Raw genomic sequence first — 25,409 nt, 5'->3', positions numbered from 1 at the left:
GGGGAGGGTTGGGCATGGTTGTAAAATACTGATGACAGAGAGTTAAATAACCCATGAAAACTCCTATATAGTTCCTTTTGGGTAGATATAAAATATTCCCTTGGATACCAAAGGCACTCTTTTGAATGCTTATTTTCAGTGCTGCCAACAATTCATCTGAGTTTTGGACTGACCTGAACCATTTTTTCCCCAGTCCCGTTCTGTTTACAAAACTAAAATAAAGTCAGCCACCTTGCATCACCTCTGAAATGCAGGAGCTGGCTGGGTGATGCTGGTGACCTGGCAGCTCCATTCCTTCTTTGTCTCCCCTGTGCTCATGCTGGAGCCTTCCCTTCTCCCATCAGAGGTATTTACAGCTGTAAAAACCTGCTGATAGTAGTAAAAGTGGGCTGAGAAACTGGTTTGCTGTCCGTGTCCGTCACTGCACGTTGTCCTTCTGGTGGCCTTGGGGTGGGATGTGCCTTGGGGTCTCCCACTCAGGTATCCTGTGTCCAGGCAGGGTGCAAGGGCAGCCCAGAGCAAGGAGAGCCCAGCCTGGCCATCCCAGTGTGCACAGCCAGAGTGCCGTGGGTGCCTGGTGTTTGTCATCAACTCTGTACAAAGCAACGTGGTAAAAATTATTTGGATGGGGCAGATTGGGTGCCACGAGGGCACAATTGTGTCCAAGGCGTAAATTAGCCTCATTTGCCATGAGTGAAGCTGTAGTTGACTGCAGTCCCATCCCTGCCATCTCAGGCTGGTGCTTGGCTGTCTTTCAGCCAAGGTGTCACCCCCAGGACCGTGCCTGTGCCCACCGTGCCCCCAGCGCTGCACTTTCTGCCACCATTGGTTGAATGTTTCCCGAGTGTGTAGGAGCAAACTGCGAGGATTTGCTTAGTGAGTGTCAGTGAATGGAATACAAAAGGCCTGTCAGGAGGAACTGCTAGGTAATTACTATAATTTGCTGCCTACATTTTAATTTTGAGTATTATTTTTTCAACAATAAGGGAGCGGGAATAGTATCTGAGCCAGGTGAAAGAAGAGAGCTAGGCCTGCCAGCAGTGGCTGCTCCGTGTGTACTCACTGCCATGCTGGACCAGAGGGAATGGCACATCTCCAGGAGTGGGCATCCTGAGGGGGTCTTCCTGTGCCCTCGTGTCAAAGGATGGGACACAGCAAAAAAGAAAGGTTGTGGCAGGAGTGGTAAAACCAGGCAGGTCTAATCAGGGCACAGGGCTCAAGGTTTTGCAGCAGGTGGATGCAGTGGTATAGGAATTACCCATTTCAAATGGGACACCTGGGAGCTGAGGGTCCCCAGCCAGGGCCAGCACAGAGGGGACGTTGCACTAGAGCTGAGCTGGTCCAAGATCCCAACTCCTTGCTGGTTGGGATCTTGTTTGGTGACGCTGCCTCCCTGCATAGAAGTGGCATGATGGGTGTGAAAGGTGCTGGGAAGTTCAGCTGCAAGCTCCCTTGTAGGACACATCAGAGATGTGCTTGTGTCCAGCCACCAAATGAGAGGTCCGCTGGGAGCACAGCAGGTTGGTGTGCTCAGGCCAGCATCACCTGAAGGATGGAAGGAAGGGCATCGCCCACCACAGTGGCAAGAGCACACCGAGCTGGCTGCCTGTGCCATGGTCCCTCTGGCAGCACCCCAGCGCCTTTGGGGATGTGGGCTCACCCCACACACCATCCCCACTGCTTCCCTTGGCACAGCATCAGCAGCCTGGCGTGCACCTGGCTCTGCCACCCACTGATCCGTGGCCCAGCAGGAGTTACTCACCTTCTCTGAGCCTCTGCAAAGCCCCCCGGGGTTAGTGCGGGGAAGCGATGCAGAGCAGGCTTTCGGGATGCCTTGGGTGGTGTCGCTGCCTCCGTGGGGCTGCTCTTTCTCCAGAACAGGATTGCGGCACATTTTGGCGGTGCCGTAGCCAGAACTGCCTCCATGTTCGCTCCCAAGAGGGTGTGTGGGCGCCGGAGGGACTGGAGGATCACACCAGGTACCGTCAGGCGTAGGGAATGATATCACTTAGTTTTTCCCCTGTAACCTTGCTCTGTTAATCCATGCGAACTCCCATTAAGGGACCCTTTTACGGGCTCTCCCCGCCCTCACCAAGCCCAGGGTGGAGCTGGGCAGCCGTGCCAGAGCGCCTTGGAATGTCTCTAGTAAAGCCCCGAGCTGCAGAGAGCCGAGGGGCTGCGAGCCCACAGTCCTCGCACGCCGCGCTGCCCCTCCGGGTTTCTTCTCAGCTCCCCGAGATGCCGAGCACGGAACCCCGCTCTCCGAGCTCCTCTTCCTTCCAGCCTCCACTTGCTGTAGGGGAGCAGAGGCCCCGGTGTGCCCATGGCGACCCCGGTGCCAGAGCTCTCCCCATCCATCCCTGCTGTGCCAGGGCAGGGGCCGCGGTGTCCCGAGGTGTCCCGGGGCGCCAGGGCACCCCGTCGGTGCGGCACTGGGCTCGCCGGCGCGCACGTCCCCAAAGAAAAGCGCCTTTGATTCACTTGAGAGCGGAGAAAACTATTAGCCAAGCTTTGTTTTCCTGGATCCCTCCCCCTGCCGCTGACATTCAGCCGAGAGCGAGGGAGACAGAAAGTGAGCGAGGGAGGGCGGGAGCGGGTGCCAAGCGCCGCACCCCTTGTCAGCTTGGGTCAGCGCCACGTTCGTTATTAATGCTCTGTCTAGAGGTCACATTCAGATGCAACGAGCCCCGGGTCAGCCAGAGGAACAGATTAGAGCTTGCTCGCTGCTCCGCCACATACCGACGGCACCGGCTCCCCGTCCCTGGGCTGGCAGGAGCGGAGCTGCCGCGCTCCCGCCCCTTCGCTTTTCTCCTGCCTTTTTTTTTTTTTTTTTTTTTTTTTAATTATTATTATTTCTTGGCAACGTCGGGCATCTCCTGAAACTGCACAGTCTCCCTATAGCCCCGAGCTGCTGAGCAAGGAGATGAGGTAGGGGAGAAAATACTGGCGGCGCTTCCATCCACCTTAACAACCGCGGCTGCAGCCGGCTGGAACGCTCCGGCGGGCGAGCGGAGGAGAGCGGAGAACGCCGTTCGCTCTGAAGGGAAGAGCGCTGGGGCCGGAGCATGTGTTCCCACCAACTTCTGCCATCGGGGTCAGGAGTCTGCCGCCTGTGACCTGGTTTCCAGCCTCGGTGCCCGTTTGCTCGCCGCTCCCGGCCGCCCATGGCTCTGAAATCCTCTCGCCCCCAGGATTTAAGGAACCGGCTTTGCTTTCTTCTCTGTCTCCGGCTGCTGCGAGGGAGCGAAAGCGAAATGCGTGGGGAGGGTGTGAGCGGAGCACTCGCAGCGCTTTGCCGCGGGCTGCCGTGCCCGGGGGGGCTTTGAAGAAGTGCCCTGAGAGCCGTGTCCTTGCCAGCCCACCCGCTGCACACTGCGGGTGTGCTCCCTGCCCGCCGGAGCACGTAAGTCGGGTGTTGGGGTCCGAAGGATGGGGTTAACCTCGAGGTTGTGTGTGGCTGCGTGCCTGCGGCAGAGCCTGCGTCCGGAGCCCCCGCCCCGAGCCGAGGAGCTCAGCCTTCCTGAGGATCTGATAACTCGGTTAGTCATAGTTTCAGTTGCGATGTGGAACCGAGGGCTGGTGCTGCCGTGCCGGGCTGGAGTGCGGGGCAGGGGGAGCAGGCTCCGGGGGTGGCTCCGCTGGAGCAGCTCATGGACATGGGGTGCCTGGCGAGCCCGGAGCTCACCGGGGGTGTCTCGGCTGGTCCCTCCCGAGCGTGCAGATAACTACAGCGTGGGAAGCAGGTGTTGCTGTTTCGCTCTGGTTTCATGTAGAAGAAGAGTGGCGGGGCTCTCTGCTGGTCCCGCGGGCAGGGGCTGCAGGCAGCCTCCTCCTCCTCTCCTCCCTAGCAGTGGCCACCTGCCCTGCTGCAGCTCCTTCAGCAGTGCCCTGGTGTGCAGGGGCACAGCCAGCCCGGGCAGGGGGAAGGACAGCCCGGAGCTGGCATTGCCTGTGGCCGGTAAAGGTCACACCACGCTGGGGACCGCTCACGCTGACATCCATCACCCCCCAGCCATGAGCTCTGCCATGCCAGCTCCTGCCTTCTGGCATCCTTCCTGCCACAGCACCCGTGCTCATGGCACATCCCCGCCGCTGCCAGTGTTCCAGCTTTGCCCGGGGCACACAATCAGCCTTGGCCCAGCTGCCGCACTTGGTGCTGGGCCACCAGTGTGCTGATGAGCAGAGGGACAGAGCTGCTTGTTTGCTTTGGAAGGCAGCAGCGGGTTGTGTCAGAGGGGATGGGTTGTGACACTGGGGACTGTCCTGTTTTCCCCTGCGGCACTCAGCAACGGCAGGGGGAGGACTCTTGCCCCACTCATTGCCTCAGGATTGGTGGCCGGATGTGATTTTTTTTATCATTTTTTTTAAGCAGTCCCAGCCGTCAGCGGGGTGACAGAGGTCGTGGGTTTGGCTGAGCGAGGCTGGGAGCTGCAGAGTTAAAGCTCAAACTTGTTTCTTGGCTTGCCAGGGCCTTTCTGGTGCTCAGTGCATGTGATGCCTCGTACATGCAATTTGATAAGCCTGGTGCTGGGACGGGCAGGATACAGGCACCAGCTGGATGTTAACTCCTGCTGTGCTGGGTGCTGCTGGTTTTCTCCAGGACCTGGGAAGCAGGGAGGGGATTTCATCTCTCTGGGGGCACATGGTGCCATCTATTCAATGCAGCCATGCCCTCAGCCCCCACGCTGTGCCCTGCCCTTGCATGGGTTCACAGAGCAGATCCTGGGGTGCTCCTTTGGGCCTGGTTGCATGTGGCTGTGCTGAGATCAGCCATCCCCTGGGGTTTGTTGTTGAAGCAGAGGTTGGGCTGCCACATGGCAGGAGGCTGGCATCGGGCTGGGGCACAGCTGCAATGTTCCCAGGCACGAACCGAGCCATGCCAGGAGCCCCAGTGTGGGACTCGCCATGTCCCAAGCCCTGTGGTGTCAGAGCAGCCAGTGGTCAGTGCCCACTCCCAGCCACACAGGGCTCTGGGCTTGGTGGCCTCTGGGCAGAAAGTCCCTCAGCAAAGGAGAAAGATGTTCTTAGCAGGTTCATTCCGTGCTGGCTTTCATCTTGCAGTTACCTTTCTGTGGCAGTATAGTAACTCTGGACTTACAGACTCTGCATCCTGTGCCCTCAAAACGTGTAGGGAAGGGGTAGGGAGCTGTTGGCATGGTAGTGGCATCACATGGGCAGTCAGGAGCAAGCCAGGCTGGCAGTGTCCCACAGACTGGTGGCAGCTCCAGCCCCACAAGACACCACACAAGGGACCAGGAATAACTACAAGCAGCAAGAAAGAACTGTCCAGAAAGTCTGGGTGGTTCTTTCACAGGTCACCTCCAGGAACCTGAGGTGCCACTGCACCCATCCCTGGGCTGTGGTTGTAACTCCTGCCTCTATCTGCAGGGCCAGGGGTGCCCAGATACCCCTGCAGAGATGGCAAGGACAGGGTGCTGACTGTCTCCTTCCTCCTCCTCATCCTCCTCCACCCTGCTGGGTTTGCCCCACGCTCGGGTGGCACCATCTGGTCGGGATTGCCAGCCCTCGGTGTGGTGCCTGACCTGGGAAGCTGCTTTTGCTCATGAGCCTGTGATGAGCACTAAGCCCCTGGCACACCTCTTCCCAGCCAGGGACATCACCTGGGCTTCCCTGCCAGCATGCTGCCGCTCACCTGCCCAGGCTTCCCTCCCTTCCCTGGCAGGGCTGTGTGCCCTGGGGTGGGAAGAGCCTTTGCTTCGTGTTCAGGGCTGAGAGCAGCTGTCCCAAGTTCTCCTGGGCGTGCCAGCACCTGCTGCAGCCATCCCAAGGGACAGGGAGCTCTGCTCGGCCTCGTGACTGCCGGGACGCGGCTGTGGGACGTGTTTTATTCCAGAGACAGTCAGCACAGCGCCTTTTTCCCTTTGGAAAGAAAAACAGGCTCTCATAGGCCATCCCCTGCTCTAGAAGCCATTCAGACAGGTGCTGGTGAGCACATTGTTCCTGCGGAGTTTGGCTTGCCCGGAGGAGGTTTCCCGTCCTGTGTGGATAATGGTGGCCTTGTGTGAGTGCCTCTGGTGTCAAACCTTTGTCCTCTGTGCCTCCCCCACCTGCAGGTCTCCTTGAGCATGGGCGGAACTGGTCGGCCATTGCCAGGATGGTGGGCTCCAAGACCGTGTCGCAGTGCAAAAACTTCTACTTCAACTACAAGAAGAGGCAGAACTTGGACGAGATCCTACAGCAGCACAAACTGAAAATGGTGAGAGCCCTATCCCAGCCCGCATTGGGCGCTGGGGATATTTCCTAGCAAGGGCTTGGGTGCTTCCCACAGCCCAGGGGGGCCTTTGTCAGGTTGGGTGAGAGCTGTGGGGACTGTGGAGTGGCACGGGAAAGGGTTGTCCACCCGTCTGTCCCCACTGGGAGGTCTGGATGAGGCAGAGCTGCTGCCTGGGTGTCTGGAGCGTGGCTGGTACGTGGGGAGATAAGGAGCAGGAGGAGGAGCAGGGCTGTGTTGGCCAGGATGCAAGTTCTGATGGCTGTGCAAATACCTTGTTTCTGGTGAGATTGTGCTGTTCTGCCCCGGTGAGCAGAGAGCCCGGCTGGGCCACACGGGTCTGTACCTAGCTGGTTCTGCAGTTCCTGCAGTAAACTGCTTTGGTTTGCCCCAAAGGAAATCAGAGATTTAGGGCAACGTGAGGAAAGGCTGGCTTGGAAAGAGGTTTTCTTCAGCACTGCGAGTGGATGTGCACACCTCTCCGTGCCTCAGTTTCCCCTTCAAATGGGGCTAATGCTGCTTCTTTCCTGGCATGTGGTGCACGGTGTGAATGTAGTGGGGCTTGTTTCGTGTTCTGGAGATAGCTTGGACTGCTAAGAGACACTAAAGATTATAATTATTTCATTTGTAGAGTATCCTGGGGTTCCCAGTTTCTGGGTAATAGAATTCACATGGCTAAACCCCCAAGGGGTGCTTTGAAAATGCAAAGGACAATGTTCAATGCAGGAATCTTTCCAAGCAAGCTATTACAGCAAGAGTAAAAAGAAAGACAGGAAAACATTCAATGACTCACCCAGGAATTTAATATCCTAGTCAGTCTATAGGAATGAGAGAAAGAGAAGACATCGGCGATTCTTTTTTATTAATTCTCTATGCACAGAGACACTCCTGTGTTCCCATGTTTCACCGAATTGTTTTTAGAAACAAAGCAAACAAACTATATAAAAGACCCCCAGACCCATATAAAGGCTGGAATGAAATATTCTGTGAAATGTACATCAAGCCCTCTGAATATAAAAAGTTACATTAGAAAGATATCATTGTTCATTACTGGGGAGAATCTGAAATAAGATCATACGGCTTTGCTGGCAGTGGAGCCGGTGTGTATTAATTTACTCTGCTCCCTAATGTTGCAGAAATTATATCACGGAAGTGTTTTTCTGCAGAACCACATTTTTCCCTGCATCCGTCCCTCCAAGGCAGCCGCTAGACTTCTCCAGTCTAATTGCTCACTCTCACTTGCAGTTTATATCAGCATCATCATTTTATTTTTCGAGCATTGGAGGCTGTGGGATTCGGTCGTGGAGAAGAACAATGAACATTCAGCTGTTATTTATTGTACTCTATTGTTTTGTGGCAACAGCAGATGCCAGAAAGCTGAATAAAATGAAAGAACAACTGAGACTAAATTGCCATGAACCTTCCTTCCTGACTCCTATATCTAATCCCAAGCAAACCGAGCCTCCAAATCTCATCCTATAGCCAGTATCAGCCATGACCTCTGTGGAGGAAGCTCGTGTGGAGCAGCCTGGCATCACTTAGTTTTGCCATGACATCCACAGATTATTCCCTGACCTCACCACCACCAGCTATTGCTGATCATGTGCAGGGAAATGCACTGGCTCTGCTTTTCCTCTTCACGCTAAATGAGAGTAAACTTAATTAGCAGATCTCATTCATTTCCCAAATGGGGCTCATTAATATTGTAGCCTCCTCTTCCAGGTAGGTGTGAGAGCAGGATTCGGCAGCGTGCAGGTGGCTCTGAGGGGCTGTGTGACCGGTGTAGGATGGGAAACAGACACAGAACCAGCCGGCTGCACCCTGGGATGGGCAGCCTGTTACTGCTGGGGCAGGGCCAGGCCACCTTGAGGCTTCCCTTTATCTGCCCTGCTGTGTGTTTTGGCTTGGTTTCACTGCTGCGCCGCTCCGATGTGTCCCAGGCATCAGCGTCACTTAGCCTTGACCTTCAGCACACTGCACTCGCTAATCTTGGCATTTAAGGAGAGCAGGGCATCGGCAGACACGCTGTCCTGGGAGCTGCTCCTTCTGCCAGTGGCTGCAGATAGGCCCTGTCTTCACTGGTGTGACTGTCACTTTGGTCTGCTGGGCTTGTTTGGGCTTGTGCAGGAAAGACAGGATAACTTGTGCCAGTTATCCCTGGGGCTGCGGCTGGTCCTGCTTGGAGACCAAGTCCTGTGGACCTCCTCTGAGCAACATTCCTTTAATTCCTTGCTTTTTTGGATGGTGCTGGCTTTGCACAGCAAAAATGCTTCAGGAGTGTGCTCTGTTGGCCTCTGCTTCTGGGAATGAGTGTGTCTGGCTTGCCTTGGTCCTGCTGTTGGGACAGGCTGAGCCTGATGGGAGGTTCCCATCAGGGTGGTTCCTGTTGGTAGCAGGGTTTGGGAGCTGTTTTGGTTGTTGCTGCCACATCAGGTAGTGAGTGCAGGGGGAGGCCAAATTTATTGGGATTGCCTTTAAAGACATTGTGGAGGAGGAGGCATGGAGTGACCCCTTGTGCAGGGTTCTGTGTCCTTGCTGTGCTCAGGGTATATCCTCAGTGGTCTTGGCGAGTCAGAAAGTTTGAATGGCACCAAGTCCTGGACGCTCCTCAAGAAATATCTGGTAGAAGGTAGAGAGGAGTAAGACTGCACAAGGAGTCTGGAGCTGTAGGCGTGATAAGAGGCAAAGTGGTGGCCTTGAACACATCTCCAGATGCAGGCAGGATCTGCTGCCTGTATTTCACATAATTTCCCCTAAATACCAGCAGTGGGGTTTGCCAGGAGAGGGACCCACGGTGGCCCTGGGGCCGCTCACTGCTCTGCTCTGCTGTGCCAGCAGCTGCCAGCCCCGGGCTCTGGCCAAGTAGGGTGCAGAGGCAGAGGCTGGTTCCCAGCTAATTCCCAGCGAGGAGCCCGCTCTGCCCGCGGCTGAGTCACGGACCCGTGAGTAAGAGGCAGAGAAGTCTTTGCCATAGTAACGTCGGCGCTTTGTCACTGCCTCAGCGTGATGGCAACTGCTGCTTCACACAGGAACGTGCGGGGCTGAATCGCTGCCGGGGCAGCACCAGGACAGCACCAGCAGGGCTGGGCTGGAGGAAGGGAACCACAGAGCCTGGCGTTCCTCCCTCTGCCTCTCTGTGCCTGCACAGAGCCGCTTCTCAAGTGCCTCTTTCCCTCTCTCCTGCCCAGTTTGATAAAAATAGATTTTGAGCAAGCAGCGTTTCCAAGCAAAAAGCAGTTGTATTTGTTTGTTTTATCTGGAAGTTTTCTAAAGGATTGAAAAGTTGGGGGTGGGGGAAGGGGGGGACCAGCTCTTCCCAACGCAGAGATCCAGCAGCAAAGTTAACGTTTCCACCACGGCTTTATCTTTTCATCCATGTAAATAAACGTCCTACACACGTCACTCATGTGGGGTTTGCAGGGAGAGCCGGAGATGATGAGCCTGTTCCTACTGGTAATATTTACTCAAGCAACAAGAGCAGGAAACAATAGCAAAGCCGAGACTTTTCCTTTAGGTCTGCAGGAGGGAGCAGCTGTCCACACCCTCGTGGCTGTGGCACGTGCTCCAGCCAGGGAGGGTTGGGGCTGTCTCAGGGCAAGCCAGGACACCAGGCGGTCACCTTTGGGATGCCGTGCTGCACTGAGCTTGCCCACTGTCCACCGGTGACAGCTGCCCTGGCACGGGAGTCAAAGTTCTTTGGCAGCTCCTGCCAAAGGGGTCATGAAAGCAGGTGCATGAAAATGTTGGCTGGGCCGTATCTGGGGCATCAGCTCTGTTATCTGCAGATAAGCGTCAAGTCCCAGCCACGCATGTTTGTGTAGCTGGAGGTAGAGCTGGAGATGCGCAGGACCAACGTGTCACGCGTGTGTCATGAGCAGACATGTGACCCCCCGGCTCTTGCCAGCCCTGCACTGGTGACCTCTGCATGCTTGTGCCTGGTCTGTGTGTGGTGCCATTCTTCCCCTGATTACTGAGGCTGGAGCTCCCTGTGGGACCAGGCTGGCCATTGCAGAGCAGTGAAAAGTTTTTGGCCAGGTGACGCCACACTGCCAGGCTTTCAACGGGCAAGTCTGGTCCCAAAGCTCAGAGGGTTTACCCAGGGCAGGGGGTTGCTGGCAGTTCCCTCTTGACCCTTTGGGCAGGACCAGTGCTCTCTGCTGCCCCATAACTCCCCGTAGGCTTTGCCTCTCACTGTTCTTCCTCTTCTTCAGGAGAAAGAAAGGAACGCCAAGAGGAAGAAGAAAAAAGGCGCCGCTGTTCAGAACGAAGAAGCCGCCTTCCCTCCCGCAGCTGAGGACGAGGAGATGGAGGTGTCAGGGACGAGTGGCAACGAGGAGGAGATGGCAGAGGAGGCAGAAGGTGAGGCAGGTGAGGGCTGTGGCAGGGAATGGGCTCAGCTCTGCTGGCTTTGCTGCCCGGTTGTGGCAGAGGCACCACGCAAGGCCTCTGGGGCTGCACATTCAGCACTCACAAGGGGTCTGTCACCCCAAAGTCACACCAAGGTGATGGTGTCTCACAGTACTCGTGGCATTTTGGATGCCTCTGGATTTCACGCTTGCAAGGAGTGCCCTGGATCACTGCCCTCCTCCCGTGTCTGTCTGGACAGATGGCTATTTTGGGAGCCCTTTGGTTTCTGATTTCCGTCAGTGCGCTTTCCAAGAGCACACGGCCTCCCAGGACCTCCTGTAAATCACATTTCATGGTGTTTGCTCCTAAGGAGGGTCCCTGCATGCTCTTAGCCACCGCTGTGAGCTCTCGTGGAGCTTATCGTGGGCTCAAGGAGAGATAACCCACCAAGGTCTGTCCCCATCTCATCAGGGCTCTGCTGCTTTCTGGGCAGTGGAGCTCCCGGAGGCCAGCACTGGGGAGAAGGCAGGGGAAGCTGTGGTCTGCCACCAGCAATGCTGATGCACCTTGGTGGGGCTTTTCCTCTTCCTTTCCCCCTTTTAAGGCAGCGTTTTTCTCCCTCCCAGCCATACCAAAGAAAGGAAACAACTTGAAAGTGACAATTTTCAGCTATGTATCGCTTAGAAAGTGTAGCAGTTTGGAGTTCAGAGAAAATGTGCACAATTTTCCAACAATGCCCATTTGACTTCTGTCAAAGTAATTTAATAACTTAACCAGCACTCTGGCACCACACTGGTTCCTGGCCTTAGCACCCAGGCTAATGGGACTTGAAATGGGAAATCTTTTCAAATCGTCCTTGTGAGTGACTCATTACAAGGCAGATTCCAGGTAAATCTTTGTACGGTGATACGTGACTCACAGGAGCAAAGTAAAAGGTAGTTACTGCTCTTTGTAAGAGTGCCTGAGAGGAAACAACATGATTTTGAGATTAGAGACAGATCTCTTGACATGCTTCTGAGCCTTACTCGCCAAGCATCGGCTCTTGCTCTGCTGCTGGGGTGTTCTACAGAGTTGTGGAAAAGCATGAGGGGCATGAAAAATGTAATGGGCATGGAAGTGCCAGGGTGGTGTTACACAGGAGATGGGCACTGGCTCCAGGGTGACATTTGGGGATACTCAGACAATACCTTGAAGTTGCGGGGGCCACATGGGCAATCCGAGGACAGGGGGAAAGACTCAGTGTGGGAATTATGGTGTAGAGTATGGATTCAGTGTCTGGAGGGAATGCAAGGAAGTCTATAGCTTGGCTGAGTTTGGGATGAGCCACTGTTAGATGTCTCGGGATAGCATTCAGAGTAGCATCAAGTGGCAGTTGGGAAGAGTTTTGCCAAACACGCTCTGAACCTTGTCCTGGCTGGGTGATGGGACGCCTCAATTCTTGTTTGCTAGTGAGTAAGATTGGAGAAGACTTGAGATTCCTGATGAGTGTGGTACGATTTCACTCTGAGATGGATGTGCTCCAGTGTACAGCTTTTAGGACACAGTCCCTCTGTGGCACTTCTCTCACCAGCATTAGAAAGTTGTCTGAGCTGCTGTGGAGGGAGGCAGGTCAAGGAATGCATGTGAGGAAGCCTTTGGGGCATGAGCGTGAGAGCCCTGCCTGGTGGGGACACGCTGGGATGGGACTGTGGAAATCTCCTGGTGTTCCTGGCCCTGGCCATGTTTGTCTGGCCGAGCCTTGGAGGGAGTGATCCTCTCCCCAGCTGTAGAAACAATCTCTTGGCAGCACCTGGCTCTGAGCAGTGCATGGACGCTTGTGCTTCCAGCTCTCATCAAGCTGCTGGTGGCAGATCTGGGAATGATCCTTCCCGTGTAATAATTAACCTGTCCTGCAGTGCTGCCAGCGCTTTCCTTTCGCTGACCCTGACCTCCTTTCTTCTGCCACCAACAACAAACACATGTAGTGTTTTGGGATGATCCCAGCTGCTCCAGGGGTGGCAGAGCCAGGGAGACAGGTGATGTAAGTCAGCGAGTAGGGTGCCTGGGCTGAGGCAGCCGATCATGTGCCATGGGTAAGAGGGCGAGAAGGGAGCAGATCCTGTCCTGCCAGACCAGCCAGCAGCCAGGGTTTTCCCTTAACATCCAGCTTCCCAGTCACTCAGTCTGCAGGCTTTTGGGTGTGTGATTTTGTGTTTGGGTGGGGGTTCACAGTCGTGCTGGGCAAGCAGAGAGGCCCCCAGAACAGCCCTTTGCTTAGCAGGCTCTGGATCTGGGGATCCCAGCACAGTTCTCCCAGCCCTGGGATCATCTCCCCCTCAGAGGAACGAGGGCGTTCTCTTCCCAAGGGAGGGGGTGGAGGCAGCGATATGGGAAGCAAGAATCTCAGGCTGATCCTTATTTTTATTTCTTCCCTTTTCTCAGCTGCAGTAAATAACAGCTCCGACACCGAGAGCATTCCCTCGCCAAGGCCCGAAGCCAAAGAAGGAGGCGAAAACGGGGCCAAGGCACCACCCGGGCCGGGAGGTGACGCCGGCACAGAACCGGCAGTCAAGTGGGAAGAGGCTCCAACGCCCCCCGACGCTCCCCCTGCTCCCCCTGCCAACCCCGCTCCTGCCGCCAGCCCCCCGCCGGAGACGGCTCCCGAGGCGCCCAGCAGCGAGGAGAAGGTGCCCGAGGAGCTGGTGGTGGACGTGGTGAAAACGGAGGAGCCGGAGGAGAAGGCGAGCGAGGAGCCGGGCAAGAGCGAGGTGAAGAAGGAGGAGAGCGAAGAGAGCCAGGAGAAGGACAAGGGGAATGACAAGAAGGTGGAAAGCGGCGTCAGCAGCGCGGGGACGGCAGGGACGGAGGGGACGCCCAAGGCCGAGAAGAAGGAGAGCCACAAGGGCAGCAAAGGCCCCGGGGTGAACCCTGACAGCGACTCCAGCGCGACCTGCAGCGCAGACGAGATGGATGAGCAGGATGCTGTGGACAAGAGCAGGTAGGAGCGGGGAACAAGGGCATGACCCAAGGGCCAGATGAGCTTTTCCATTGTGTCGCAGTGCCCATGAGTGCCTTTGTGAGCTCCTCTTGAGGAATATCGCTGCTCAGGTGCTCCCTGGCCAAGGGACTTCCCAGCTGTGTCCCCATGTGCCCCCAGCTCTTCGGCTGTTGCTTCCAAAGGGGCTGTGACACAACAAGCAGTGTGATGTCCCAACGCACGGGTGCTTCTAGGACATGGCCGTGGGCAGATGTTGGGTGCAGAGCCACTGCATTTGCTGGTGGCAGCTGCCCATCTGGGTGACGCAATGGAGCGGGGTGTGCTCTCAGGGACAGCCGAGTTGGGCTGGTTTGCCAGCATCCGGGGCTGGGAATGGTTTCTGTCTCAGTTGGCATTGGCAGGAGAAAAGTCACGTCAGGGATGCCTTTTACTGCAAGAGGGGGCGAGTTGCTCCTTTGGCAGAGATGTTGCTCAGATCTGTAGGGGCACATTATCCATCCTGGCCATAAAGGCAGGAGAATGTGGTCTGTGTGAGCTTTCCTGGGGCCGTGCCAGTGGGTCTTCACCTGAGGCACTGCAGTCCCAAGCCCTCCACCCACCCCTAGACCTGGCCAAGAGTGCCTCAGCCCCTTCATGGATGGCTCTTGGGACAGGGAGGAGAAACACTGGCCTCCTCCTTGGAGAAACATCTTGCTCCCCTCCCAGCCTTTCCCATAGGGCTCTCCCCACCCAAGAGCCTCACAGATGGAGAGAGGGTTTTCCTTTATTTAAAGAATATGTGTGAGTACACACATCTTTGTAGCACCGAATTTTTTGATGGCTCTTGGGCCAGGTGGGACTCCTGTGTACACCCTGCCATTGTATGGGGGGCAGCAGTCCCTCTTTGACTCAGCTGGGCAGGGACTGAAGGCTGGCATCCTGTATCCAGTGTCTTGCAAGCCCTCTGTGGGCTCACAGGGAGCAGTTTGGCAGCAAGATGGGTGCTGCCAGGCTGGGCAGGCTGTGGATGTGTGCAGCGCTGTGGATGGGGTTGTTGAAAAAGCAACTGAGCAAAGTGGTGGGATGAAGTCAGAGGGAGCTGTTGTGCATCCCACTGCTCCAGATGGCCTCTGTTCTTCCCCTGTGGTGGATGAACGCTGCTGGTGTGGGAGCATCCTCTGGGGTGCAGCCCCTCGCTGCCGAGCAGCTGGAGCAGCGCAGGCGGTGCCAAGGGGTGGTGGAGGTGCTGCTGGCCAGCCCCGTGGCAGGGCTGAGGCCTCTTGGCTGCTGTGCTCCTCTCCAGCAATGGCCAGAGTCCAGCACCACCCCTCCCCACCCTCCCCTGCTTCCCAGACAGGAGAAAATCTCCCAGTAAGGGAGAGCGAGGCCAACAGGGCTGTCCTCCTCCAGTTTAACATTAACCCAACCAAAAGCAGGGCAGCAGTGGCTTGTACCAACTCCTCAGCAGCAAAGGAGCAAATCCTCTTGGGAACAACTTTTCCACCGCAGCTCCTCGCTGAGTCAGCTCCTATCTCGCTTGTCAAACAGTTACCAGCTTCCAGGAATATTAAACACCAAACAGGCGTCCCGAGCTCCCGGGCCACTCCTCTCAGCCGGTGCGGCGATGAGGCGCGGGCGATGGCAGAGCCTGCTGGCACGGGCAGGCTGCAGCTGACGCCGGCATCGGGCGCTTCCCAGCCCAGCAGCACCCACAGGGCTGATCCTCAGCTGGCTCGGAGCTTTTGGCTCCCAGTGGGGACTCGGTGGCCCTGCCAGCTGTATCTGTGCTCCCCTGCCTTCCCCGTGGGCCCGGGGCTGCGGGGCCGCGGGCGTTGGCGCAGCCGCAGCGTGACTCGCGCGGAGCGGGGCCGCGGAGCCGCGTGAGCCGCCCCGTCACCGCATCACCCGATGCTCGCCCACCCACCCAGCGCCAGCGGGGCGTGGGTGCTCTTCCCTGCGCTTGTGAAAGCATCAAGCTGTCCCCGGCATCTCCCAGAAGAGGACAGAGGGTGGCTGGGGTGTCCCCGCGGTGAGAAAGGGAAGGGTTCAGAGTGGGGGCAGCCTTTTTTTGGTCCTGCAGTTCACACTAGCAAAGGCATGTCCAGGATTGAGGAGGCGCAGCCTTAACTCATCCAAGCTGAAGGAGGCAGCTGGTTGTCTGTGGTTCCATGCAGCGAGTGCTGCAGGAGGGCTGCTGCAAGCGCAGCCAAGATGTGGTTCAGCAGGAGGTCACGCCAGATGGGGACATGTGAGGGAGGCCACACACAGATAGCACTGCAGACCTGCAGCATGGTGAGGAGACACCTGCACGACCATCCCAGGGCTGCACGTCCCATTGCTGGCTCTGCTAGAGGTGCAGGGACTCTGCCAGGCCAGTGCCACGTTGGAGCCGTGTCTCTGGCTTGGGGAAGCCCATTTTGGAGCCACTGCCTTTGCACAACTACTATGGAGTCATGTTTGGCTGGGTCATGTGTCAGTGTGTTGGATCATCTGGAAGTTAAATTAGTCCCCATCCATCTCCGTGGCAGGAGAAGGAGTGTGGGAAATGCAGTGTCATGGTCATCCCCAAAGCTTCATGCCTGGGAGGGGACATTTCCACACTGCTGAGGCTCAGCTGTGAGCCTGCCAACCCCTTCCTGCTCTGACTCTTTTCCCATCCTTCCCTATGCCATCAGCCATCTTAAGGCACTGCTCCTTGGGTTTGGGAGGCGCTGGGTTGGCAGCAGGTGGATAAGAATTGTTCATATGGTGATTTCCAGAGCAAAGCACCCAACAGACATCCCATTGTCTGGCGCAAGATCTTCTGGGAGGGACGTAATAAATTAGGCAATTTGCATATTTATGAATTTAATACTGACTTTGGCTTCCGAAGCATCAGGATCCTGGAGGGCTTCAGGAAACCTGAAGATCTTGAGGGTGCTTAAAGGGACTTTAAGGGTTCTTCAGTGTACCTCTTCAAGCACCAACGAGTGCACAAAGCAGCTGCTGGGGTGGCAGTTCCACAGCTCAGCCTGGCGTGAAGGTCTCAGGAACAAGTGCTGGGTGCCCTTGTCCCCAGCCTTGTGTCTCAGCAGATTTTGGGGCACTGCACCCTTCCAGGAGTGCAGCTTCACAACACCCGAGTGGCTCCACAGGCAGACAAGATTGGATTATTTAGGGAAGAATTTTTTCAAATTTGCTGCCCCTTGGCTGGTTTTCCCCTGGGTGCCTTACCCTGGTGCCAGTGTGGAGGTGGGTCCCCTTCCCCTCTGATGCCAGGCACTGTGCAGAGCGAGGGCTGGGGCAGCCCCAGCACCATGATGAGTTTATTCCCCACACACGGCCCCGCCACGCTTGTTTATTCATCCAAGGGTGAGCATGGGATGACCTTGAAATTTATAGGCTGAAGAGAGCACTGAAATAACAGCTAAAATAAACAAATCAAGCTGTAAAGCTTGAAAACTATGAACTGGCTTCAACAAACTGGAGTCGGGAGGGAGAGAGAGCAGAGGTGGCCTGGGCAGACGTGGTCCCTGAGGTCTCAGCATGAGCTCAGGAGCTGGACATGCTGAGGGTTTGTCCCAAGGGCTTTGCACACCGCCATCCCCACCCCATTTTGGTGGCACCATGGGGATGCCCCCCATGTTTGCACAGGGGCTCTGCACGGCTGGCTGAGTGTCTGTCAGGCAGTTCAAACAGCCAAGGGGAAGAGCAAGTGGTGAGAGTACAGGGCTGCCCGGCTGCTGAGTGCCAAACCCCATCCAAATCCAGCCTCTCGTCTTTCAAGTGACCCAAGGGCCCAAGTTGCCTGCACATGGTGGCTTGCCCTGGCTTTAGCACCTTGATAAAAGACAGTCCTTGAAGAAGAGCATGAAGCCCTGGGTGGTGAGCAGTATGTGTGAGCTCTGGAGGGTAACACAATGCCCATATTAAATCTGGGCTGGTCGCCTCGCTCCGTAACACCCAGCTCTAGAGTCCATTTTCCCTCAGGTTTATTCTGGACAACAGCAGATTTGCTAGAAATAGCATGGGGATGAGGGAAAGTGGGCTCAAGAGCCTCTTGAGCCAGACATAAGGGTCTTGTTTGGACATGTAGTCCCACAGGGGTTGTCTTTGAGCCCAGATTCCCAGCAGCCAGCAGCGGTCCAGCACGCTCCTCTCTGATGCAGAGGATGTGCTCTGGGTTTGGCAGCACAGAACAGGGGATGCAGGGTGTGGGGGAGCCGTGGGCCATGGAGCCTGTCCATGGCTGATGTCCTGTTTTGGTTCCAGGTTGCTGTCCCCCCGGCCCAGCCTGCTCAACACCGCCAGTGACACCCGGCTCAACTCCTCGCCGCAGAAGCCGCTGGACCTGAAACAGCTGAAGCAGAGAGCTGCTGCCATCCCTCCCATTGTGAGTACCCTGCTGGAGAGGGCAGGGGCTGGGAGCACAGCCTGTGCCTCGTGCACGCTGTCCCACTGGGCCCTGTGGTGTGTGTCAGGGTTGCAAGGATGTGCTCATCCCTGGCGATGGCCTCTGGTCCGCAGAGAGCTGTGCCTGGGTGGTGTGAGCCCCCAGCCAGGCAAGGTGCTCCCTGTGCAGAGGGTGTTCCCAGCTGCTGGAGCAGCTCTGCCAGCAGCATTTGGATGTCTCTTGAGCTCTTTTATCAGAAAATCGTGGGAGGTCTGGACAGAAAAAGCTTCTCACTGCCACATGACTGCTGCCTCCCATGGGTTTAAAAAGAAGGAGTGCACCTTCTCAGCCCTGCACTTCATCTCATGCTTGAAGGATATCACCTTCCTCACCCAGGAGCTTTGCTTGGTCCCCCTTTTTGACTGCTCAGTAGCCATGTATTGAAAGTATGATATGGTGGCTTGGGCTGTGAGGAGAAGCATCCTGGTATCTCCAGGGTCAGCACTGGAGGAGCAGTGATGCAGGGTGGGCAGGGAGGAAATCCCTGTTTGGGGTTGGCATGATCAGGGAGGACCCATTCCTGATGCTCCTCCAGTTTCCCATGCTGCAGCTAGAGATGTGGCTGCTGTAATGTAACTTCTGGCAAAAGCTACAAGCACGTAACTATAGATAAGAGGTTTTGAACAAGTCTGACTCTGTCCTGTAGTATCACCAGCACAGAGCTGGTACTCTTTGTCACAGGCTTTTAAAATCTCCTGTGGCTAGTGAGCTTTGAAGCCCTGTTTGGCCTCTGCTAAGACTTGCCACGATAGTGTGGAGCAGGGGCTTCTCCTAACTCCTGATGTCTTTAAGATTGTTACGGATGTCAGCAGCACATGATGAGCATCACCAACTCTTCCTGCTTTGCAGATTTCCGAAGGTTTCTCAGAGGGGGTATTGCAGAGCGGAAGCGCGAAGCCTCAGGTGCCTCCCCACGCCTTGGCTCTCTACCAGCAGCAGATCACAAAAGCCCACGAGTCTGCCCGCGAGGACATGCCCCCGAGCAAGCTGTCACAGTCCCAGCAGCAGCAGGCTGAGAAGGAGCAGCAGCAGCCCAGCAGCAGCCCCAGGGGGAAGAGCCGGAGCCCCGCGGTTGGAGAGAAGGAAGGTAGGGCTGTGTGCGCGTTTATCCGCGCGGAGCTCCCGGGCTGTGCAGCTGCACGCAGCCAGCAGCTTTCCCCCTCCTAGGTGAAAGCTTGTTTCGACCCCTGAAAGCTCTTTAATAGCATCTTGAGGCAGGACGAGAGAGGCATGGCTAATTTCCCATGTTCATTAGACAGTACATGATGTCTCATTGAGCCCACAGCAAACCGGGCAGTGTGGAGCGCCAAGGAGGTGAAGATTGCCTTTATTAGCATCTGCCATTCACCAGAGAGCAGAGGGGCCTGGAGGCATGCCAAGGCTCTGGGTACAATGGCTCTTTTCTACCTTGCTGGCTTTCTATAAAGAATGCTTTTAATGCACAGCGGGGACCATTATTTCATTTAAAATCAATGCTAATACTGTGACTCGGAGTCCAAAGGTTCCTGTAAAGATTCCCAGTGCTTTCTCCCCGGAATAGCTCTGATGTGGTTTGGCTGCCTAATGAGCAATTCAGAGGTTCCCACCATAGAGCATCTGAAGCATTATTAGCTTGAGCACCTGGGGATCAAGGTTAAGGAGAGACGGGAAGTCCTGATGAAACCATCCTCTAAATGTGTTTTTAATCTGAGTGTTAGAGTCTGTTCCAGTTCAGAGTCTGTGTCCCTGCCCCCTGTAGCTAGCCTGTGGCTCAGTTGTTAAGGAAGATGAGAGGCTGTCCCCAATGGCACAGTCAGGGAAGTTTGCCTTGTGTGGGTACAGTGTCCACCAGTGCTGGATCCTGAACAGGAATGGGTGCAGCTGCAAAAATCACCTGCTTGTGCACGGAAGAGAAGGGTGGATAAGACTGCACTGAGGAGGCACTGGACTTGGCAGTGATGTTTGCTGGAAAATCACTGCACTAGTTCACGCTGGGGCAGCCAGGATTGTGGCAGCCTGCTCTGCAGTGTCCAGGCCAGGTAGTTATTCCTCAAGCTGTCGTGTTCCTCTGGACAGAAGGATTTGCTTGCATTGCTGGCACTTGGCCACAATTTTTTCAAACAATAAATAGCACAATGTGTGCATCACACCTTCAGAATGTTTTGCATATAAGCAAGGAAGGTGACTGCTCACCTTGCAAGAAAGGGAGTTTCCCCTGAGTTGTGGCGTTGCCACCCGTGAATTCCCATTTCCAGTAGATCTTATCCTGCTGTGCTCCTGTTTGCTGCCCAGGTGGAACAGTTCCCCTCCAGCTCTTCCTCCCCAGTGGCAGGTAATCAGGTTTGATCTCCTGTGCTGTAATCCTGTGCAGATCTGATGCTGCACTGCTCAGCTTCCTTGTGAGCTGGGTGCCACTGCCAGCACTCCAGCTCTGAGCTCTGCATTGCCCGTGTCCCAGTGCTGCAGCTCCAGCTTGCTCCTGGCCACAGCAGGATGAGGAGGTGAGGCAGATGAGTGGGTATGAGGTACAAGGCAGGCTTTAGGTGTTGAAGTCACCCACTCCACTCTGTGGCCTGCTGGCACCATTATCAAATACAAGGATCTGTTATCCAGGTGGATCTTTTGTTGCTTTGTTCTCTGCAAAGCACTAATGATATGAAGCACTTTATTCTCTCCTCTGTACAGCTCTGAATATTTCATGTTAATGAAAGTAATTATGCCTCCCTATATCCCTGCAAACATCTCAGTAGGTCTTGGGCTCCAGCTGTGTGCTCTCCAAGCCCTGTGTGGCTGTGCATCTGTGCTGGGTGCCACAGTGGGGCTGGAATGCATGTGGACCCCATGGAGACATAGGCTGGTCTCTCCTGTTCATAGTGGGGATGCATTTCCCTTTGGAAAAGCAGCAGGTTTGTGATGAGTCACCTCAAGGGGAGAAATCAACTCCCCCAAAGCCTTGGTTTCAGTGCAAGTATGGACTCGGGCAGTGTCTCAGTTCTGTCTCTGCCTCTTGGAACACATCCTGGCTGTGGGTCAGGGGTTAGAAGGGAGATAGCCAGATATTCCTGGCAAATCTGTGTGCATCCCTTCCCTCCCCTGCTCTCTGAGCCATCCCAGTGGAGTGGCAAGCATCCAGACTGCAGACATGGCTTGGAGTTAAAAGGGAGAGTCCAGCACAGCCTGCAGAGCCCTCTGGAAAGCAGCCCTGTGCCACCCCTCAGCAAGGGGCTGACTCCACCAGAGCAGGTACTGCTGTTCCTCCCTGGCTTGATAAGAGAGCTGGAACTCCTGCAGCCGCTGCGGAGATCAACATCCTTCTCACCGCCCTGGATCCGCTTCAAAGCCAAGCCTTGCACACATCCTGGCCCAGGCCTTGGCTGCCTCGCAGCCGCTGGCTGGGGCTCTATCAGCTTGGAGGGTGGCCAGGCAGCCATACCTCCCTGAGCCCTGCCTGCCCTTCCACGAGGAGCTGCTGATCACGGGGCTGGGCAGCGGCAGGCAGCCCTGCCTGGATCTCACCGGCAGCCAGGCGGATCCCTGTGCCCGGTGCCTAGCTGCCGGCGGGCATATCTTTGGTTATCACTGGCGGTTGGAGAGCCAGCAGTGTGTTTTGTGTTGATTTAGTTGTGTTTCATTTGGCCTCTGTAGGCGACGGGGAGCCAAGAGCATTAATTTGGATGACGGATCATATAAACTCTGACTCCTTCGCTCCCATTCCAGGGACTTGATAAACGGTAATAGGAACTCTCTCTTCCCCGTGTAAGTGCTATTTTATCAAAATCTGGCTGAGTTATAGCCACCCTCTAATGCGGGGGCAATTAGGAACTGGCCACATTTCACAGGCTGGAGAGGCTCGCAGGGAGGGGACGGCTCCCACGGGGAGGGGAGGAGGACGAGGCTCTCCGAGAGCCATCCAGGGTGCACACAGCCTTGGCTGACAGTGCCTTGGCTTCAGGGAGCATCTTCAGCTGGAGATCCCAGCGCTGTTTGCCCCCACACGAGCAGAGCTGAATGGGGCCGAGCTGAAGGGGAGAAGATCAGGGAGTGTGGCTGTGCCAGAGACTCTCCAGCAGTGGGGAAGATGTGCCTGGGTTCCCCTCTGTTGGCAGGATGAAGGGATCCTCTCTGGGATCCTACAAGAGGCCACAGCCAGGGTCTGGTCCCACCAGGCTGCAGAGGTGTGAGTGCCTGCACACCTCTGTGTGCCCAGAATGGATTTCTTCTCTCACTGAGGCAGACAAGAATAATCTCCCAGCTTCTGCGTACACTGAGCATTAATAACGATAATGTAGTAAAGCCTCATTAAATTGGGCCTCTGATAATCTACTTGCCCTATTATTAGGCTTAGCAGGATTCAGCATCTATTTTTATCAAAAATTGATGGTTAAAGGCTGGGTTCATTTGTGATTGCCATTGTTTACTGCCCAGTTTCTAATTTCTGGTCAATGCAAACGTTACACAGGTGGATCTAGGGAGGAAGGGCAGTGCAAAATGAAGTGTTTATTGATTACAAGCAAATGCTACCAAACCTGCCTCTAATCCATCCAGAAAAGGCTGTCTCATCCATCTGCTTAGCCAAGCGTGAGGATGCACTTGGCATAGAGCTGGTGCAGATGAAGCCTCTCTTTTCCTCAGCATCTTCCAGCACATGGCAGGGTTCAGGTGTTCCCAGCACAGCTCCTCTATCATTAAACTCTCCTTGGCCTCCCTTCCTCCTTTTTATAGCCAGGATGAGCCCAGCCTGGTATCCAGGATGGGAACCAGGTAATTTTGGGAAGCTGCACACCACAGTGTAGTCACCAGTGAACTGGTACCCTCTGGATGTCCCCCATGCTCCAGAGGGATGCCAACATTGCTGCTTCTTGGCTTTAACCTCAGGGAAGGATTTGGCAGCATCATCATTAATCCTCCAGCCCTGCCATGCTGGGATCATGTGGAGCTGTGGGCACGGGCAGGAGCTGCCCAGGAGCAATTCACTAATGGCCAAGTCCTGGCAAGGAGCTGGACTCTGCATGTCGAAGGCCATCTCTCCTGGGTGAGGTGGGATGGCACCAGGTCCACAGTGAGCACCAGCAGAGTCACCAACACAGACATCCCACTGCCTTTTAAATCTGAGTAAAATGAATGCTGTCAAATCCAGGCAGTGACACTGAGCTTTTTCCTTTTAGCTTGGTTGAAGAGTTCAGCCTCACCTCGTGGCCAAGTTGGACTGAATTGAAGCCATCTCCTGTGCTTGGAGCTGGCTCTTGCTTCCCTGCCGTGCTCACAGGGACTCTTCACTCCTGCTGCCCGCTGACCGTGCAGTTTCTTTCTGTGTCCTTTGCAGAGAAGTCCGTGCATTTCTCAGCCATTGCAGAGGTTCAGAAGCTGAGTGCTGAGTCAGTGGCTGCCTCCTGCTGGCCCCCTGTTCTGTCCTACCCCCGGGATGTGATCAAAACTTCTCCCCAGACGGAGCCCCACTTGTTCCAGTATAACCCACCAGGCAAGTAAAACCCCCTGGCTGTGTGTGTGTGCCCTCCCCTGAGCTGGGGCTGAGCCCAGAGGCTGTGCTTACAGCCACTGTCACAGGCTGGGCTCCTTAAAGGCCCCAGGGTGGTCAGGTGTGTCTCCCAGCTCTGGCTGGGGCAGGTGTAGGGATGTAGTTTGTCACAGAGCAGGGTGGGTGCAAAGTCAGACAGGTTTTCTCCCTCTCTGGCTGGAGGGCAGCTCATCCTCTGGCTGCAGAGGGGACAGGGCAGTAATGTAAACTATTCCAATCCTTTCCAAAATGCCTGTGTGACTTGCAGGCTCACAGCCAGCCCCTGCTCCCTCCCATTCCCCTTCTCTCCCTGATGCTGCAGCTGCTCTGCCTGCCCTCAGTCTCACTGATGTTTGTGTTCTCCTCACAGGACACCCCATCCCACTGAACCTGCATGAGAGCTCTCGCTCAGGGCTGCAGAGACTAGCCAGCATCTCCAACCCTCCTCCCCTCATCTCCTCCACCAAGCACCCCTCCGTGCTGGAGAGATCCGTCGGATCCATTTCCCAGGTAGGGCACTGATAGGTGTGGGAGGCGGAGATGCCTCTCAGGGACCGTCAGTTGCTCCTGACCTCTCCTCTTGCCCCACAGGGAATGCCCATCCAGCTCCACACACCCTACAGCCCCGAGCACGCCAAGGTCCCCGTTGGTTCCATCACCATGGGCCTGCCACTGACCATGGATCCCAAGAAACTGGGTAAGGAACTCGGAAAGGAGTTGTTTTTCACGTGTTCTGAAAGCAGGAGGGAGCGAGCTTGCCTGAAGCATAGGGGAAAGGAGGAGCACAGGGCACAGCAAGGGAGCACAGAGAGAACTGCTAAGAGGATGAAAGGCTTAGTCCATCAGGGGAGCAGAGACACGGGGAGCTAAATTTGTGCCGTATAGGAAAGCAACAGCTCAGTCAGGGACACTTCCCAGCCCATAAATACCGTTCAGGTAACACTGTGATCGAAGGAAGGAAATATATTGTTGCTCCCCAGGCTGGTAGGATAAAGAGTAAATGGCCTGAAGTGAACAAAGAAAGTGTTTAGTCTGCAGATTTGGAAGCTCTTGTTAACAGCAGAAGGGAATGGGTGAGGGATCAAGTCTGGGGAAGAGGGATATGAGCTCTGTTTCTCACTGTATGTGGGTTCTGTTGTAAACCAGCACAGAGTTTCCAGTGTCAGCTCTGGTCCTGCTGTAGGCAGTGCCAGGGTGAAGGATCTGGCTTTGCTGGATGGCATTTGTGCATTCACCACCCTGGGGAGCCCATCCCAAAGATTTGGAATGGCAAAGGTGCTGAGAAGGTGCTGCCTCCGGGCTGGCACAGCCAAGGGTTGTGGCCCCGCGTCCTGCACCTCTGCTGATACCTGGTTAATGTTTTATGTTTTCCAGTGCCTTTTCCTGGAGTAAAGCAGGAACAACTTTCTCCTAGAAGCCAGGCCAGCCAGCCAGAGAGTCTGGTTCTGCAGCCATCCCAGGAGGGCTCCATCCTGCGGGGTGAGGACACGGAGTGGGGGGCACGTGCCCCAGCTGTGGGGAGGGAGGGAGGGATGCTGGCACTGCCAAGCCTGGTGGATGCCACACTGGCTGCAGCTGCCCAGCGATCTCAGGTTTGACTTCTGGAATTGTGCCCAGCCAATGGGGTCTCTTTGCCCCTTTTCTCTACCTCCCCAAATCAGGGCCTCAAGTGTTGATTCTGGTGGAGGTTTTCTGTTCAAGGGGCGCCTGAAAATCTGTTGCTTAAGACAAAGCAAGACCTGTTTAAATTACATTAATTGGTATTTTCATGCTCTTCATTGTTGCTGCTGCAGCTGGTCAGGGACCCCATTTTGGTTAAATACAACCCTGATGGGTTTCTTTCCCCATTAACCAGGCAGAAGAAAATAAATGCAGAGGTTTCTGGTTTGTGAACCCCCCAGTAAGCCAAGTCAGGAGCCTGAGTGCTGTGGGCTGGCCCCAACCCAGG

General features: G+C 55.6%; 1 protein-coding gene across 1 annotated transcript in view; it reads left to right on the top strand.

Annotated features, from left to right (window-relative positions):
- The window catches only part of NCOR2 (nuclear receptor corepressor 2), a 174,492-nt gene that overhangs the window by 126,170 nt on the left and 22,913 nt on the right, over nt 1-25,409 (top strand). The window contains exons 18-26 of the mRNA XM_054288473.1: nt 6,075-6,217; nt 10,444-10,591; nt 13,001-13,556; nt 17,787-17,907; nt 18,817-19,054; nt 23,270-23,425; nt 23,832-23,971; nt 24,053-24,158; nt 24,836-24,940. Of these exons, the coding sequence (XP_054144448.1) occupies nt 6,075-6,217; nt 10,444-10,591; nt 13,001-13,556; nt 17,787-17,907; nt 18,817-19,054; nt 23,270-23,425; nt 23,832-23,971; nt 24,053-24,158; nt 24,836-24,940 (1,713 nt within the window). The remainder of the gene's footprint in view (nt 1-6,074; nt 6,218-10,443; nt 10,592-13,000; nt 13,557-17,786; nt 17,908-18,816; nt 19,055-23,269; nt 23,426-23,831; nt 23,972-24,052; nt 24,159-24,835; nt 24,941-25,409) is intronic.

Source organism: Melozone crissalis, unplaced genomic scaffold, assembly GCF_028551555.1.
Source record: "Melozone crissalis strain CALT ecotype California unplaced genomic scaffold, PUWL_Pcris_2 ptg000063l_1, whole genome shotgun sequence".
NCBI classification, from domain to species: domain Eukaryota; kingdom Metazoa; phylum Chordata; class Aves; order Passeriformes; family Passerellidae; genus Melozone; species Melozone crissalis.
This window is presented reverse-complemented; position numbering and strand designations above follow the sequence as displayed.